This window comes from Plectropomus leopardus, chromosome 1, assembly GCF_008729295.1.
Source record: "Plectropomus leopardus isolate mb chromosome 1, YSFRI_Pleo_2.0, whole genome shotgun sequence".
NCBI classification, from domain to species: Eukaryota; Metazoa; Chordata; class Actinopteri; order Perciformes; family Serranidae; genus Plectropomus; species Plectropomus leopardus.
The window spans coordinates 7668896-7685032 of NC_056463.1; the positions used below are offsets into that span (position 1 = coordinate 7668896).

Here is a 16137-nt window from a genome sequence, read left to right on the forward strand (position 1 = left end):
CATGCTGTGTTATTGTTTGTAGTAAGAACAAAATAAATAAAATTCTCAGCAGGTGACTTGCTAAATATCTTTGGCAGTTTTTTAAAGAATATTTACATACCAGACACATGACGAGACATTCTTTGTAGACAAATAATGGCAGATTGCTGCCAAAGACCATTTGAAAACACTAAATGACTCTAAGTCAAGTAAAACCTTCATCAACAATCAACAGCATGTGTTCAGCCTGTGTTCTTACCCGTTTTTGTGTCGTTCTGCAGATTCTTCTGCTGCGACGTGCTCGGTGCAAAAACACTTGGTGCTGCTCGATGAGCGTCCAACATCCAGCTGAACATCTTACTACTCCGAGTTCGTCCTATCAGATCAATCATTTGACTAGCAGACAACGCTTAAATCAACTACTCGCTCCGTCTCTAGAAGCCATTTGACTTTTGGCAAATGAAGCAGAGATTTACCTGCAGACCTGAAACATTTAGATGTGTTTTGACCAAGAGACTCCGGGCAGCTTCCTGCTACTATATAAAATGGGGCCACACCTATATTGCATGTGTTTTTTTTAAGCCTCGCTGTAAACCAGTAGTCGTCGAAACATGTTGGCTTTTTTTTTTTGGCTCAGGGATGTTTCATTTAAGTGAGGACTGCGCATATATTTTTAGCTAACTGCTTTTTTAGTAATGAGTAAACAAAATGCTCTCCAAATATTTTCAAGGATTAAACAATACATTCATCTAGAATATTTAGCATTAACAGAGAAAAAAACTTTCTGCATTTATTGTTTTATTATGCATTGATTTAAACTCTTTTACACCCGAAATCAAAGTTCAAATAATGTCTGAATGGCATCTGAAACAAACAAACAAAAAACAGTCATTAGAGTTAAATATGTTCTGTCCGTCACATATAGCAACTTATTCACTTAAGCAATTTAAATATTTTATCTAAAATCAATGAATCATTGTTACAGATTAGCACCCCAGTTTGCCACAGAACTCATTTTTATAAAAATTTAATTGCTTAGTTTTACTTAATTTGAGTGTGTTGATGCTATATATAAGGAAAGTCCAATATTTTCAAACACCAGCAGGTATCAAGGCCTTTTGTAGTTATTTATTTAACTATTAATAATTATTGCCATCTAATTATTAAATTATTCCCCGAAATTAGGCTAATAGCTTGAAGTCACAGGTAGTAGCACCTTTAGCTCTCAATAACGTTATAGTTTCCTGAAATAAAATTTGCATTTCACCAAAATGAAAAGGTAATTAAATCTAATACTGTAATATCTTGACTGATAATATAAAAAAAAACTCCTTTCAGAAGGGTCTCTAGGTGGGAAATTTTTATGCAGCGCCTGCGTTTTGGAGATTTTGATTTCATTCCTTTAGATTAATGAGTTGTCAGTTACCTGGGTGGGACATGCTCCTCTCCAGCTGCTTGAAGGATTCTCCTGTCAGCATGCTGATCTCGTCCTTCAGCCGGTGGTGGCCGTCCAGGGTCAGGTACCAGAAACACGACTTCCTCTTGCCGTCTCTGCAGGTCTGGTTGCAGGTTTTGCGGAAGCTGCTGTTGAAGCACAGGTTGTGTCGGATGGTGTTCTTCCAGCCGTCTGGAGCCGTCTGAAAGAAGGGGAAGTGCTCTCTGGGAATATACAGGAAGGAATATCAGGACCACGAGGGACATTAAACAGCCTGTGGTGCAACATGCTGCTCCAGTGAAACTTAAAGGATCAGTCTGACATTTTGGAAAATAAAAAACCTCTGTTAAATCAACAGCTGTATGTTGTATAATCTCATGGTTTATGATCTTTAACACGTTTTGTGCATTTTTCCACACAAATCAAACACTGACCTGGTGAAGTTGTAAATCTGCTGGACTTTGAGGCTTCCAGTGTGGCTGCTCTTGAGCGCCAAGGCGATCAGGATGCAGTAGTTCACAGGTGGACGAGGCCAGCAACCAGGCTTCAGGGTTTTACTGTCCTGGAGGGAGACGGAAACTAATTAAAAGTGAAGTAATTCCACACATGGATGACAGATCTCATTTCCAGCAAAGAGATTCAAAAATAATTCATTTCCAGAGCACTTTGAAGAAACACATGAAAACCCTAAACTCAGAATTGCATTGATTCATTGTATTCATTTTACTAAATAAGCAACAGTCAAAGTTTGGAAAAAATAGGTTTAACTAATATCTGCTCTATCAGGTCTGACTGGGGGTGGTTTGTTTTTGACAGTGCTGGCAACAACCAAACTGCAATAATGCAAAAATGCTGAGTCGTGCACAGAAGAACCAACTTTTCTTCCCAACAGAGCTCTACCAAATTATCTTCATTTTAAATAAATATATTATATATACACATATACTTGCATATACCCATATGCACCGTATATATATATGTACACACACATACACATGTACACACATGCACATATACATATATATGTATATGTATATACATGCATATATATATATATATATATATATATATACATCTACATGCATACATGCATATACACACACATATATCTTATTACAAATGTTATTACCACATATTTTATAACATATTTATATTTTATACACACACCCATACATCTGATTTTTAAAGCCCACCCTCATCCCTGTATCTTGTATTATTTGCACGAATCACTGAACTCAACAGGTTTATATTTGGGACAAGCATCTATATGGGATGGGCTTTTATTTCCTTTCACTCAAAACTGTTGCTCTGCAAAGATGGGAAATACAAACAAGTTGTTTATTTAAACCTTGCTTTTGCGTCTCTCTTGTTTACTATGACCGTCTTCTTTGGTGTTCATGGTTTCAGTAAAATTAACTGAGAGACTGAACTGTAGAGAATCTACCAAGCCAGCCATGTGTGCAGCACGTCTATATTGACAAAGGTTAAACATTTATATTTTTATGCATGATCGAAGCAGCTAACTAACTTAAGCTCCAGCAGGTAGCCAACAACCCGCTTTTATACATCTGAAGAGCTTCAATAAAAATGAGGTGTATGGTAACCAGATCAGGCCTCTTATTGAGACAGGACTTTATTTGTATAAAAGGGCATTTAATTGGGACGAGGCTTCTATTTGAAGTTTGACAGTATGTTAAATACTTTTCATGTGAAACCCCCTGACTCGTACTAAGATAACTACATCCCACAGGAGGAACCTGGGTCAGGTCCAGGCTCACAGTTCTTACCCTGGCCTTTGGGGTTCGTCCCTTGCGTCTGTTCTTGGCTGGACGACAGGAGACGTCTTTATTCTTGATCTAATAATCAAAAGATAGTCAGATTACACATTTGTGTGGTGTCACTATGTTGTGTTGTCATTGATCGATACAATAAACTATAAAAAGTAATGCAAGACATTTTTGAAATGTTAGTAACTAAAGGTGGTCTGGGTAATGGTAACAAAACGGTAAATTAAAGCTATGTAGACATGTTTGCCTGCAGCAGTGCTTGTAGTCAGCACCCCACTTGGGCCACCCTGGTAGATCGAAAAGGTTTGGACACTTCACTGGGTATTGTGGAGTTAGACGGTTGACTGTTTTTTCACCATTTTACTATTTTAAGATTTTTTGGGCCGGCCTAAAACCATAGCTCAATGATACAATGAAGCAATTCTCTGCATACCCCCGCCCCTGACAAGCAGCAGTATAAAAATGAAAAGCATCATTAGCATAGTCTTGCAATTGGGTGTGGCCTCCGATCCTCCAGCAGACACGCCCCCAGCATTTCAGATCAGAGAATACTGTGCATTTTTTCATGATTTTGACACCTTTTACATACTTGGCGATTTTTTTGGTCATTCAAATTTGGTCAGGTGTTTAATAAGACATCTTTTTGCGATGTGACAAACTCAGAACACATTTTAATTATCACTTTACCTGGACTTTAATTACTTTTTTCTTGTAATTTCCATGTTTATGTTGTTTGTTTGTTTGTTTTTTGCAGATTTCCAAGTTATTTTCTGTAGCTTTACTAACTTACTAATTTTTAGGCCACTTCTCAAATTTCTCATGCCTTCTTCCCATTTCTTTTTTTTTTTTTTAAAAAAAGCAAATTTGCTTGTTTTTTTCAAAAGGTGAAGTCATACCCACACACAATAACCAAAAAATGACTGTCGGTGTCTGCAGCCTGTAATGTACCGTGGGCTCAGTGGAGTGCAGCGGCTCCTCCTGCGGAGGAGCACCATGGGAGGTGAAGGTGAGGAGCTCTGTGGTGAGCTGTAGTTGGCTCTCTGCAGGGTTCAGTGGAGAAGTTCGGATTTCCTCAGCTGGTTCAGAGAGAGTTTGTAGATCTGCTGTGTTTTCTCCGTACTGGAGTGGACAGGCGATGTTGGGATTCACCAGCAGCCACAGATTCGGCTTCACAAAAGTGTCTGCAGGAAATAAAAGTCACAGCTGACATTCAAGGTTCTGCAAGGATCAGGAGGCCAAATGACAGAAATGCACCGATTTAAGCATGTGCACTTAATATTGTGCAATGATTCAGTCACAATTTGCATTACCATTTTTTGTTATTTATGCTTGGAGTTATTTGTCTCTGTTTCATCCCATCATTAACTGTGTTTTTACCTTGCCTTTTATTTATACTGGAAAAGAAAAATATAGCTTTAATTTAATGTTTTATAATGTTTGTGTACAGCTCTCAACCTGAGAGTAACCAAAAATAATTTTGTTGTACATCTGCAATGACAAATAAAGTTCTTTATTGATGTAAAACTTTAACTGTTGAGTTTGCACCTTGTTTTTTTTTTTGTTTGGTTTTTTTTTACTATTGCTCGTTTTTCAATATTTATATATTTTTTCTTGATTATCTTGCACACACCTTGCTGCTGTAACAATGCAAATTTCCCCATAAAATAGAACAGAATAGAAGATACTTTATTCTACTCTATTCTATTGGAAAATCTGCAGTGTTGCATTTTGGGACAAATAAAGGATTATGTTATCCTATATTTTCAATAGACACACAGACAAAACTGAAGGAAGTCAATTTCATTTCAGAGCAAACAGAGCTGAAGATTTTAAGTTTCTGGCTCATACTGTTTCATAAAGAAAAAAAGATAAAAGCAAAGCAATATTTTCCCTTTTTGCCACAAGTTAAAAGAAGATCAGTGTCAATGTGGAAAACACTAAAAATCACAAATTACAAGGCAAAAGACTGAAAAAAGTGTGTGTCTCTCTCTCTCAGCTCACCTGATAGTTTATCGTACCAAATGAATTCATCTTTTCTTCTCGAGGCTCTTGCTGAAGGCCTCTGGACCACATACTGATCATTCAGTTTGTCATCTGTCAACAGCGATAGACAAACACAAACACTTCATACTGACAAACTTTGCATTTTGAACTTTAAATCAACTGATTTTAACCTTCAGACTCAGTTCCTGGAGGTAACATTAAACATACGTTTCTCTGATGATATCTGTGTCTCAACTATATCATCACTAAAGTACTCTCTGCTGCTGTTTGGATCAAATGGAAGTAAATGGCCAACACTTCTAACCTACAGTGAAGCCAAACACCACAGAAAAAGGAAAAAAACGGTCACCGTGGTAAAACTGGTCGGTGGTTGTTGCCAGTTTCAGCTCCATGTCCATGTCCCAGTCCGTCAGGCCCACAGAGCAGTGCAGGTCAAAGAGTCGAGCTTCAGTTTGAAGCTGTAAGGTCACGGCTGGATACATTTCACGGGTTTGTTTCCTCTCTGTTCAGTTTAGAAGCTCTCTGATTAGAGCTGCGGGTTTTCTGACAGCCCTGCAGGCTGCTGATACAACAGCTGGAGCTCCACAGCCTGATTACACTCAATCACACCTAAAGAGACTTCAGCAGGTGCAGAGTCACTCTTTCAAGAGAGATACTTTCGCCTGCAGCTACATGTGAATTTAAAACATCTGAATTTGTTTCACACATTATATTTGATAAAAACTACAATTATTTTAAGCTTCTGAAGCTTAATTGATCTGTTGTGATAGACGTACAATGCTTTTTCAGTTTTGGCACTTTAAAATTCCTTTTAAATAACGTGGAAAAAATAAGTGGACCAACTTAATTATTGCTAGTAATCAACTTATAATCAACTATATATATATATACATACATACAAGGAATCAACTCAAAAATGTGTTCATAAATGTAGTAATTAAATACTTAGTTACCATAATTATGAACAAAAGTTTTTAAAATAATAACCCATACAAGTTATTTTGTTCCAACTAGGTTTTCCACATTATCTAACAGAAATTCTACAGTATAATGCACTTACTTACCATATTTACAAACACGTTTTGAGATAATAGTTCCAAGAAATTAGTTTAACCTTATTTTAAAGGAATTTTGAAGTGTTTAACGTAAGTTACTGAAACAACTCTGACAGACATCAAACATCTGGATTGTCTCAGAAGCCCCTCGTGAGCGCTTCTCAGTCAGTCCAGCTGTCAAAAGAAAATGTCGGCATTGCATGTTTCCGCACACCACGACTACTTTATATTTGCACATTTCATATTTATCATATCAGCATTTCTGAGGCGACAGTGTATGAGCCGACTTTGTCATCTGGAGGTGGAAGTGATGATGGATGTCATGAAACCTAGGTAACACACCTGACCCTAACCCTAGATTTAACCCCAATTAATGCTGCCAAACTGCGGCTCACTGTCCCACACCAATAAGCATAGCAACCCATAGCCATTTCTCCAAGAGCTTTTTGTGCACAAAAAGTGTTTTTACAGAAACATTGCTGCTTGGACCAGGTATTTTTAGACAAAACATGATCTTTTTAAAATCTAATCTAAGGTTTTCATTTTTGCCACTTTATTAGCCGTGCTAGTGATGCAGGTCAAGAAGAAGAAATGTCAGTCAGTCAGTCAGTCATTCGGTCTTTCACTTTGGTCCCGACTGAAATATCTCAACATGTGAATTGTCATGAAATTTTGTAACACGCACTCATGTTTCCTCCATGATGAAGTGTAATAAATCTGGTGATCCACTGACTTTTAATCAAGCACAGTCAACGGCGTTAAACTCTAAATTTGGCCAATCCTTCGTTTCATAACAATAAGGATGAAAAAACATCTGACTGTAGTTTAAAAACTGGCTGAGGATTGAATTTGCAAGTGACGTTTTATAATTCAACGTTTTACGGTTTTAAAATCACTCCTTTCTATTAGCATCCAAGAAAACCTCACTCTTAACTCAAACAGCTGTTCCAGTGCCTACTGCAAATATAACCCCCCTCTACTCTTCTGAAAACTGACATTTTATGTTGAAGCTCGATCTCTAAGTTTGCTACATCTGTCACAAACACGTCAAACTTGAGAAAATGTTTCAAAGCCATTTTTTAAATTTCTCCAGATCTGCCTCAGTACATTTATTTTTTGTCACATTTACAGTACACATTGCACGAGTAAGAAACAGATCAAAACAGAAATAAATCATTTTTACAGCATGAAAAAAAATTAGAGTAATTTTTAAATATTTATATATCTTTGTATAGTTTAAACATTAAGTCGGTCATATACTCACAAGATATCGCTTCATTTCGCTACGTTCATTTACAGAAACTCACACTGGAACAGGGACGGTGAGGATGGGGAGCTCCTGTTCAGCTGCTGTATTTTTGATATCTAACAACAATCTAGTTAAGACAGCAAATCAGACGGCGCTCACACACTTCAATTGCTAGTTTTGGGGGAAAAAACACTGTAATGTCCAGACATGCTGACAAAACCGAGCACTAAAACAGAAATAAATACAGGTTATATAGAACCTGGTGGAGCCTGATGCTGAGCAGAGGAATGTTTTTATGACTGGCTGAAGTTCTGTGGTCGTGTTTAATTCTAATTTGGGATGTTGACTATTTTTTTCTAATTTTGGCAGGTGGTAAACGGGAGTTTTCCGTCTTGGTGGAAGTCGGGTTGATTCCATGACTCAGTAAATTGCAAATTTTCCTTAAGGTGTATTTTGCCAGCCAATGTGTCAGGTGGTCAGGGCGCGTCGCAACAAACAACACACTGAGCGTCAGAAAGTCGAAACAATCAGAGGAGTGTTTGAAAGTCAAATGAGCTGCCGACCAGGCGCCTGTTTTTTTTCCAGCTCAAAGCTCTGTGTTTCAGTTGATTATGTTTGACTTTGTAAGCAATAATGAGCCTGGCTGGTGCTCACGTTACTCCAGTTTACACCTGTGAGTGAAGAACGGAGAAAATTTAGCATCAAACCACCAGAAACTTTCACACCAAGGTGGGACTGGAGACACCGCTCAAGACATAAGAACAATGAAATGATGATGGGAAGAAGAAGGAGAGAGAGGAAGAGAAGGCTCAGAAGATAGGAATGTAATTGTCGATCTTAGCGCGGTGCCGCTGTGCGATGCACTCTGCGATCCATACGATGTTCCTGCACTCCTGCTCCTTCAGCTTTACGTAGGCGTAGAAGACACTGAAGTGGAACTGGTTGAGGAAGGCCAGCTTATTCAGCTTCACCTACAAGGAGGAGGAAGAGAAATATGAGCATTCAAACAATACCAAGCTACATAATGTCAAGCACACTCCTAATAACATAATTATTATATTGACAGGACCTTTATTTACCTCACGATCAGTAATAAACTGATATTGGCCTATATTCACTTACAAATAGGGCTGGGTGTCTTTACTCAATAACTTTCAGACATCGACCAAAATAAAGTACCAAGTGGTATAGAAACGTCTCCAGTCCTGCATTCAGTCCTTTTTGCACCAGGGGACTGAAACCGTCCCAGCTAACTGTGTCAGTGATCTTTTCATTGCTGCTGTCTCTGCAGCTGCTATCTTCGGTGAACGTCTGCTGGTTTAACGTGAGCTAACACAGCAGCAGAGGCTGCTCTATTGTTAAACGCTTCCAACAAACTGATACTCAGCGCTGTTGTTAATAACCGTTAGTAACCCCGAGTGATGCTAACAGTTAGCCTGGTCTCTGTGTGTGTGTGCAGACACGCAGACTCACACTAACTGTCCCAAACATGGAGCTCACACTCGCTCAGCAGCACATACAGCCCACACAGTCTGTTGTGGTGAAGTCGGTGTATTTGTTGGAGTCAAGTGTGCTGAGATTAATGATCACGCAATGATGGAATAAAATAAATAAAAACAGGTAAATAACAGCAGCTGTGCACTGAGATCAGCTACAATATAAGGACATTTAAAATGAGCAATGACACAGAAGGTTAGAAGCGAAAAAAGGTTGTCATATTTTAGTATACCTGCAAGGTTTCATCTAAACAGCTGCAAATTTGTATTTATGATTGCGAAACACATAAAATGTTGCTTGTGAAATGTTTCGGGTGGACACTGAAACCACAACGGAGCACAGTTTGTGTGCATCAGGTGTAAGACAGCTAAGTTGCATCTTTAATCAGGACTAAATTTACATCTGATCATCCATCCATCAGTCACCTCATGCTCGAAGAAACGGTCCTCCAGTGTTTTGTCTCCTGGGTTGCTGCCGGCGCCTTCAAACAGCAGCTTGTACTCCTGAGGACACATGAGGCAAGTTCAGAAATATGGACACTGATAGTGAAACTGTAACATTAACAGACATCAACATGAGAATGAAAAACAGGGAACTGAGGAGAAACAAGGAAATAAGACAAAGTTAGAGAGTTAAAACCCCTTAAGAACCTCTTAAGGAACTCTGATTGCATTTGTCTTAACAAAACAGAGGTAACGGTCCAAAAACAGACATGTTGGCTCTGATTAGATTTGATATCTAAAATATGAGGTGATCTCAAAAGGCCACACTGATTTTTGTACTTACAGGATAGAAATCAGCGACAGCCTTGACCTGCTCGTAGTCATCTGCCCGGGCCAGCTGAGCAAGGCCTTCTGGGTAAAGCTTGCCGCAGTGGGGGAAGAGCTTGGCGCGGTCCTCCTTGGACAGCTCTGTCCCGAATGAGTTGATGGTGATGATGAAGGCTCTCCTGTCGGCCTCGAACTACAGCAGACGAGAAGATCAACGGGAAACAGCAAGTGACTGACAGAGCCGACACTTAAACAGGGTCCCTGCGGCTTAAGGCACGCTAGATTTAAGACTTAATGAAGTTTAAGGTGAATTTTACAAAAAAAAATAAAACTGACAATCAGTTGATTAATATTTATTGTAACATAAAACATGACTTTTTTGGTGACATTTATGCAAGGAGAATGTGGCAGATTTTATATATTTAAAATAACAATACTAATACTAATACTACTACTTCTACTGCTAATAGTAATAATAACAGTAGCAGAATATATTACCAATTACTTTTGTATTTTACAATGCAACATCAGAAAAAAAAAAATCATATAATCCCATTTCCAATGTCATTTTTAAGTCTTTTGAAAGATTTATTTAGGACATTTTAAAACCAATTAAAGCCTTATTTTTAGATTAAGTAATTCAATGCTTTTTAAGACTTTTTAAAGATTTGAATGAACCCTGTTTAATGCTCAACCGAAAACATTCATTCTTTTTACATGCACCCAGATAATCAACCTGAACAAACTTAAACTTTTTCATGAATACATCTTAATATCACAACTTCAAGTTGTTGTAATAATCCAATAAGTCAATATAGATTTGTTAACTTACTTATTTTGGTAGAAAATCCAAATTTAAATTTCTCAAATGTGACAATCCTGTCACCTTTGTTCAGCGGTGAACCAGTGGAGGTGTCAGTGAACCTTCAGTGGGTCGGATGCATTAAACTCTGTGTAGATTCGAGACTAAAACTGTGTGTATGCACAAAGGCAACAACAGGCAAACGTATTCTTTTCATTACATCAAGCCGTGCATACACCTGATTCTGTTTTAGAAACCTTGTGGTGCTGGGCGCACCAGGCACATTTCCACACCCACACTTCACCTTGAATGGATGTAGAAATGCCCTTAAATATCTGTTTACATATCAATACTTGTGCCCGCTCCACCAGTCATTTGACCCATCATTGAGGTATACGGTAAAATGCAATTACACCCCCTGTGTCACATGGGCGAGGCTCTCCAATGGTGCCAGAGCAGCTGGTATCAGCATCTGCACCACTCATTTATCACGTTTCTACAAAGCATTGTTGCAGTAAAATCACAATTATTATCATTAAACATTAGAGGGGTGATAAATGACTTATTCATAACACTCAATTTTAAAAATTACTTTGCAAAGTGCTTGGCAAGATAACAACTGACAGGGGGCTGGATTTTAATACAAATATTGATGAAATTAATTACTCATAAAGAGTTTAAAATCCACTCTATAAATGCACCATTGATTGATATTTTACAGAGCACTGTGCTGCAAAAGTTACAGCACTATCAGTGAAATTGACAAACAACCTAGAAACAATGTTAACTGTCTCTCAACTTAGATTTCATCTGCACCTTATCATTTCACCCGTAGCTATCACACCTAAAACTGTGTGACGCCTGATCTGAAGAATGTCTGAGGTGTGCACATTCGTCCTTCATAAATACTGGTTTATGTGCGTACACATGGTTTTTGGGCGTGCACACCATCTATGCATCTTCTTGCTGATGCCTCAGATTTTAATTGTTTGTGTGAAAAGGTGTGTGTGTGTGTGTGTCTTACCTCCAGAATGGGACACATGGTGTCAGCTGTGGTTCCTCCGAGGTTGGAGCAGAACTTATAAAAGGCCTCCAGGTAAGCCTGAGAGAACATGGTCCAAAATGTAAATTTAGGCAACCAGTAAATAAACAAAACCATTGCAGCTGTTTAAAATGTTAGTGATTTAAGTAAAAATGATAATCAAATTATAATGTGAAACTAATGTCAAATCTTAACTTTCTTGCAATGCACATAACTGCAATATTCAACAATTATTTTCAATCTTTGTGTTGTTGTTAAGATCATTTTTAGATCATTTACTGAATATTTTCCTGGTACATCATAATCAAAGACACAAAAAATCATCTCAGATCCAGCCCATATTCTTGACCCCGAATACCAGCTCCTCCCCTGAGACCGAAGGTACAGAGTCCTTCTACGCTGACACAACAGGTTCAAAATTCAGATAACTCAGATAATTAAATATGTTTATCAATTTAATGCTACAATTTTCAGTACCTTGTAAAGTGTGTTACGAATTATTTCAATGTTCATCTCATCCAAGTCCTGTTCAGATATGCAGTCCTGGAAGAAAGCAGCTAAAACGACAAGAGAATTTATTTCCGTTAAACCAAAAGGCATCTTGACACTTTGGTGCCATCTCCTGTTCTGCAGGACACATTACAGTTCAGTTTCCACATCATTTTTAATTTAATAGCAGGTTATAATGGAGGCACTCACCCAGTGGCGTGTCCACCAGGATGGCATTGTAAAGCTCGGCGGGGGTCTGGGCGATGTTGACGGCCTCCATCTGCTCGAAGCTGCCCAGTGGGTGACACTTTGGCACCAGCTCGGAGATGGCGCGCTGGTGGAGGGTGCCCGTGATCAGCAGGATGACGTTATCAATCATATAGCTGTACCTGAAGACACAAGGTAGGTGGGGGTTGTCATGAGCAAGCGGAGAAGCCAATTCTATCTCTGTGCTATTTCTTTGGTCACACAAACAAGGTAAGCAACCTTTCGAATTTCAAAAACAGCCCTGCTTGAAGATGCAGTACCACAACATAACATCAGTTTGACAAAGAAAACATAGGTGACTGAAAAACAGTCTAAAGGGACTGTTAGGACGCCAAGCTGGTTTTCTTTGTGTACTTAAATAAAACAGTGGCTGATTTGTTGGAGGGAAATCAGCTAGATCGTGCTTTTGCCATCAGGGCCCCTAAAGTTTGGAACGACCTACCTGAGGAGATAAGGCTCACAGAATCAGCGACATCTTTTAAATCACTTCTTTAAACTGACTTTTACAGACTTGCTTTTATGTGATGGCGCCTTTATTTATCTATTTATTTATCTGTCTTTCTCTACTCATTCAATTTGCTGGTCTTACTCTATTTATCCATTTCTTATCCTTCAGATGTCCTGTTCTTACCATCTTTTCATGTTTTAATTTATTTACATGTTCATCTATCTTTTATTTATCCTTTTTTATTATCTTATCTTTGTTTTTTGTAGAAAAATGAAGTTATTGCAACTTTATTGCGGTATAAGAGAATTTTAAAAGAGAATGTTCAAGAAATCATTTCAACACAACAGTCTTTTTTCTTACGTGATGAAGTCCATGAAGCTGGCCAGTGGCTCATATGACTGGTTCCTCATGTGGCGAAACTCCACTACCATCTTCTCCTTCAGCTTGTCGTCGATGACAGATACGGTGAGTGGAGACGCCTCATTTGCCAGGAAGCTGCCATAGTCTGTGCTCTGCAGGTGGAGCTTCAGATCTGCAGGAGATATGAGGAGAGAAACACAGCTGATTATAATGCTGAAATGAATTAAAGCAGATTTGCCTAATTACGGTGATAAAGAAAAGCAACAGCACGCATATCTAACCTGCACATGCACATTTCCTGTCCTCTCTGAGTCCCTGTCATACTTTATGCATACCTCAATTTCAAAAAATGGTTTCAAGTTTCAATTATTATACAGCGCTTCCTCAACCAAAAAAAGCTTTTCGTTCACAGATAATGGCAACAGCATTAATACTGTGAAACTGATGGTTATTGTGTCTTCCAAGTCTCATACCATTGCAAACCTATGTTGATAATCTTATTTTTCATTCCTTAATTTTGATGTGATACACTACAGTAAATTAAAAACACGCAGAGTGGAAAAAATAAGCGTATAGGGGCTGCGTGGAAAATGGTCCACAGTATTATGAAATACAATTGTAATACCAAACTCTGACATGACCATTTTAGACACTTTATTCATAACACATTTCTGCTTAGCAATAAAACTAGAAGCGTTTGCTGCAATAAAATCTCAGTTATACTGATGTGCACCAGAGGACGGTCACGAGTCATTTTAATCGTTAATGGCCATATAAAACGGAGGAATGTCTGTGCATTAAAGCTAGCTGAGGCTAACGAAACGGCTCAGTGTGTCAAATCCGAAATGTCTAACAAGACAGTCTCTTCCAACTGTGCTTTCACTTCCTCTAAAAAATCCCGTCATTGCTTAAAAGACGGCAAAACACTTGGCTATTTTTGCTCAGCATATATTAGCATTACGTTAGCTACCTTGCTAGCTAAGACGCAGAGGGTAGCCAGCTTTTAGTACCAAATGTCGAGTATTTCGACTTTTTCGATGTGAAGCTTGATAACTGAACACCAAGTGACATTAATACGACCCGGACAGTTTGATATTGTGATTTAAACGTTTGAGTTCGTTATAAACCGAGCTAACTTTAGCTTAAACACTGACAGCTTGCGTTAGCTTCAGTTAGCCCTGAGCGGCTAGCTGTTAGCCGTTAGCTAGCAGCCGTTTAAACTCACCTTCCAGGGTCTCACACTGAACGAGGTTTAAATAATCCGCCTGGGACAGTATTCCGGCTTTAAATCCTCTCACCAGACCCTCCAGGTACCCGTTATCAACGTTAAAATAAAGCTCGGAGAAAGGCATCCTGTCTGACCGTCAGATCCGTCTCTGCCGCGGCTAAAGAACCGTCCGTCAGTCCAGCTGGTTAGCAGCGTTAGCATCAGCTGACTGAACCACGTGACCGTCACCTGACCTGTCACATGCTCCTGTGCGTGCGTGTGCTCGCGCGTTTTGGAGTTTTACACCGTTTGTTTTCACTAAACCTGAGATGGTAAAAACAGTTTTCCTCCAGAATTTAATCCATAGGGCCCTCTCTGATATTACACAAAATGTGCTTTTCTAAATCAAGCTTTAAAAAATATTATACATTAATATGATTATCTACTTTATTGAAGTAGATTTTTTAAAAACATTACCACAGCCTGAGATGTATCAATGACTTACAGCAACATTGATTGATGTTGCACTTAGTTGAAATAGCATGTATTTTCTCAATATGCTAAATAAGGTAAAAATTACATCATCGGGTAGAAAATAGAAAAAATACAAATTCTAAGGTAAAAGCCCTGAATGACACCCAGAAATAATACAGTGCATGTTTTTATGTTTTGATGGCTGTCTGTGAATTTTAAAATGTATTGTAGTTGCTGAGATTAAGCAAAAATAAAGTGTTGCCAAAATGTGTGCCAAATGCATGAACACAACCAAAATTATCAAAAATTAGGAATGAAAAGCGTGTAAAATGCGCCAAACAGTCCCTGTGGGTTAAACATTGCACACATTTGTGGATGTGTGCAGAGCCGGAGAGCATAAAAGTCTCACAAGTCCACACAAATGTAACCTGATGCGCGCAGTCACACATATTTAACAATTCATGAATACATACATCACACATATTTTGATATTTGTATACTCAGGAAGCTTTTCAAACGTGGAAATTGGCAGATCTGTGATGTCAAAATTCTGTATCTAAAATAGTAATATTTATTCAGATTGTCCTGTTTTACATGTGTTCAAATTACATCACATTTGTGTGTGGATTGGAGCATGCATTTGAGTACCCCAAATTATGCACAAACTGTTGTACACATTTGAAATCTTTTCATTTGCACATCATGTAATGCACTCGTTTAAATTCTGAACTAATTTCTTTTCATGAGCCCTCTTCTAAGTTTTCTAAGTATGCAGCTGTGCTGCAGAGATACCTGAGTGAGTTGTCATGCAGCTTTGCAACTTACTGCTAAATGTGAAATCTCTTCCACATCGTGCAAGAATATGGTCTTTCCCCAGAGTGAAGTTTAATTCATGCATGCACACATGCGCTTTGGTTAACCAGTCATCACAACTTTGAGAATCCCTGGTATCAGAAAACTTTCATCGTATAGTCTACCATATAGTCTGTAAAAATGTTTTTAAAAAATATCATAGTATACCATGCTCTTCAGAAAATGTCACTTTAAAAAAATCCTTAGCATAATACATCATAAATATCATGAACATGTAGTGACTGTAAATGGTTGTGTCTCTCTGGCTCTATACCTCAACTTCATCATTTTCAGGTTTTTCAGGGGCGGCTGTGGCTCAGAGGTAGAGTGGTCGTCCTCTGACCAGAAGGTCAGCAGTTCGATCTCCGGGCATTAGTATTGGGCAAGATACTGGACCCCCATTTGCTCCTGATGCCGCGT

General features: G+C 38.5%; 2 protein-coding genes across 2 annotated transcripts; both read right to left on the reverse strand.

The window, feature by feature from the left end:
• Positions 1-761: 761 nt before the first annotated feature.
• On the reverse strand, positions 762-5849 carry foxr1 (forkhead box R1). The gene is made up of 7 exons (XM_042491273.1): positions 5555-5849; positions 5203-5295; positions 4150-4382; positions 3202-3270; positions 1849-1976; positions 1406-1638; positions 762-843 (listed from the first exon to the last, which is right to left on the reverse strand). The coding sequence occupies exons 1-7, from the start codon at positions 5685-5687 to the stop codon at positions 815-817; spliced, it is 918 nt and encodes a 305-aa protein (XP_042347207.1). The 5' UTR covers positions 5688-5849; the 3' UTR covers positions 762-814.
• A 2111-nt stretch (positions 5850-7960) lies between these two features.
• On the reverse strand, positions 7961-14602 carry atp6v0d1 (ATPase H+ transporting V0 subunit d1). The gene is made up of 8 exons (XM_042491261.1): positions 14410-14602; positions 13185-13356; positions 12320-12498; positions 12098-12177; positions 11603-11680; positions 9793-9969; positions 9432-9509; positions 7961-8480 (listed from the first exon to the last, which is right to left on the reverse strand). The coding sequence occupies exons 1-8, from the start codon at positions 14534-14536 to the stop codon at positions 8319-8321; spliced, it is 1053 nt and encodes a 350-aa protein (XP_042347195.1). The 5' UTR covers positions 14537-14602; the 3' UTR covers positions 7961-8318.
• Positions 14603-16137: the final 1535 nt, after the last annotated feature.

What these genes read in the sequence shown, in the direction of transcription:
- foxr1 (XM_042491273.1), bottom strand. Translation starts at nt 5,687, where the DNA reads ATGTATCCAGCCGTGACCTTACAGCTTCAAACTGAAGCTCGACTCTTT. An exon ending in CACCGACCAGTTTTACCACG is followed by an intron (nt 5,296 to 5,554) that starts GTGACCGTTTTT and finishes CGCTGTTGACAG; the next exon opens with ATGACAAACTGAATGATCAG. An exon ending in TGCACTCCACTGAGCCCACG is followed by an intron (nt 3,271 to 4,149) that starts GTACATTACAGG and finishes TTTGATTATTAG; the next exon opens with ATCAAGAATAAAGACGTCTC.
- atp6v0d1 (XM_042491261.1), bottom strand. Translation starts at nt 14,536, where the DNA reads ATGCCTTTCTCCGAGCTTTATTTTAACGTTGATAACGGGTACCTGGAG. An exon ending in TTCGTAACACACTTTACAAG is followed by an intron (nt 11,681 to 12,097) that starts GTACTGAAAATT and finishes ATGTTCTCTCAG; the next exon opens with GCTTACCTGGAGGCCTTTTA. An exon ending in CTGTCGCTGATTTCTATCCT is followed by an intron (nt 9,510 to 9,792) that starts GTAAGTACAAAA and finishes ATGTGTCCTCAG; the next exon opens with GAGTACAAGCTGCTGTTTGA.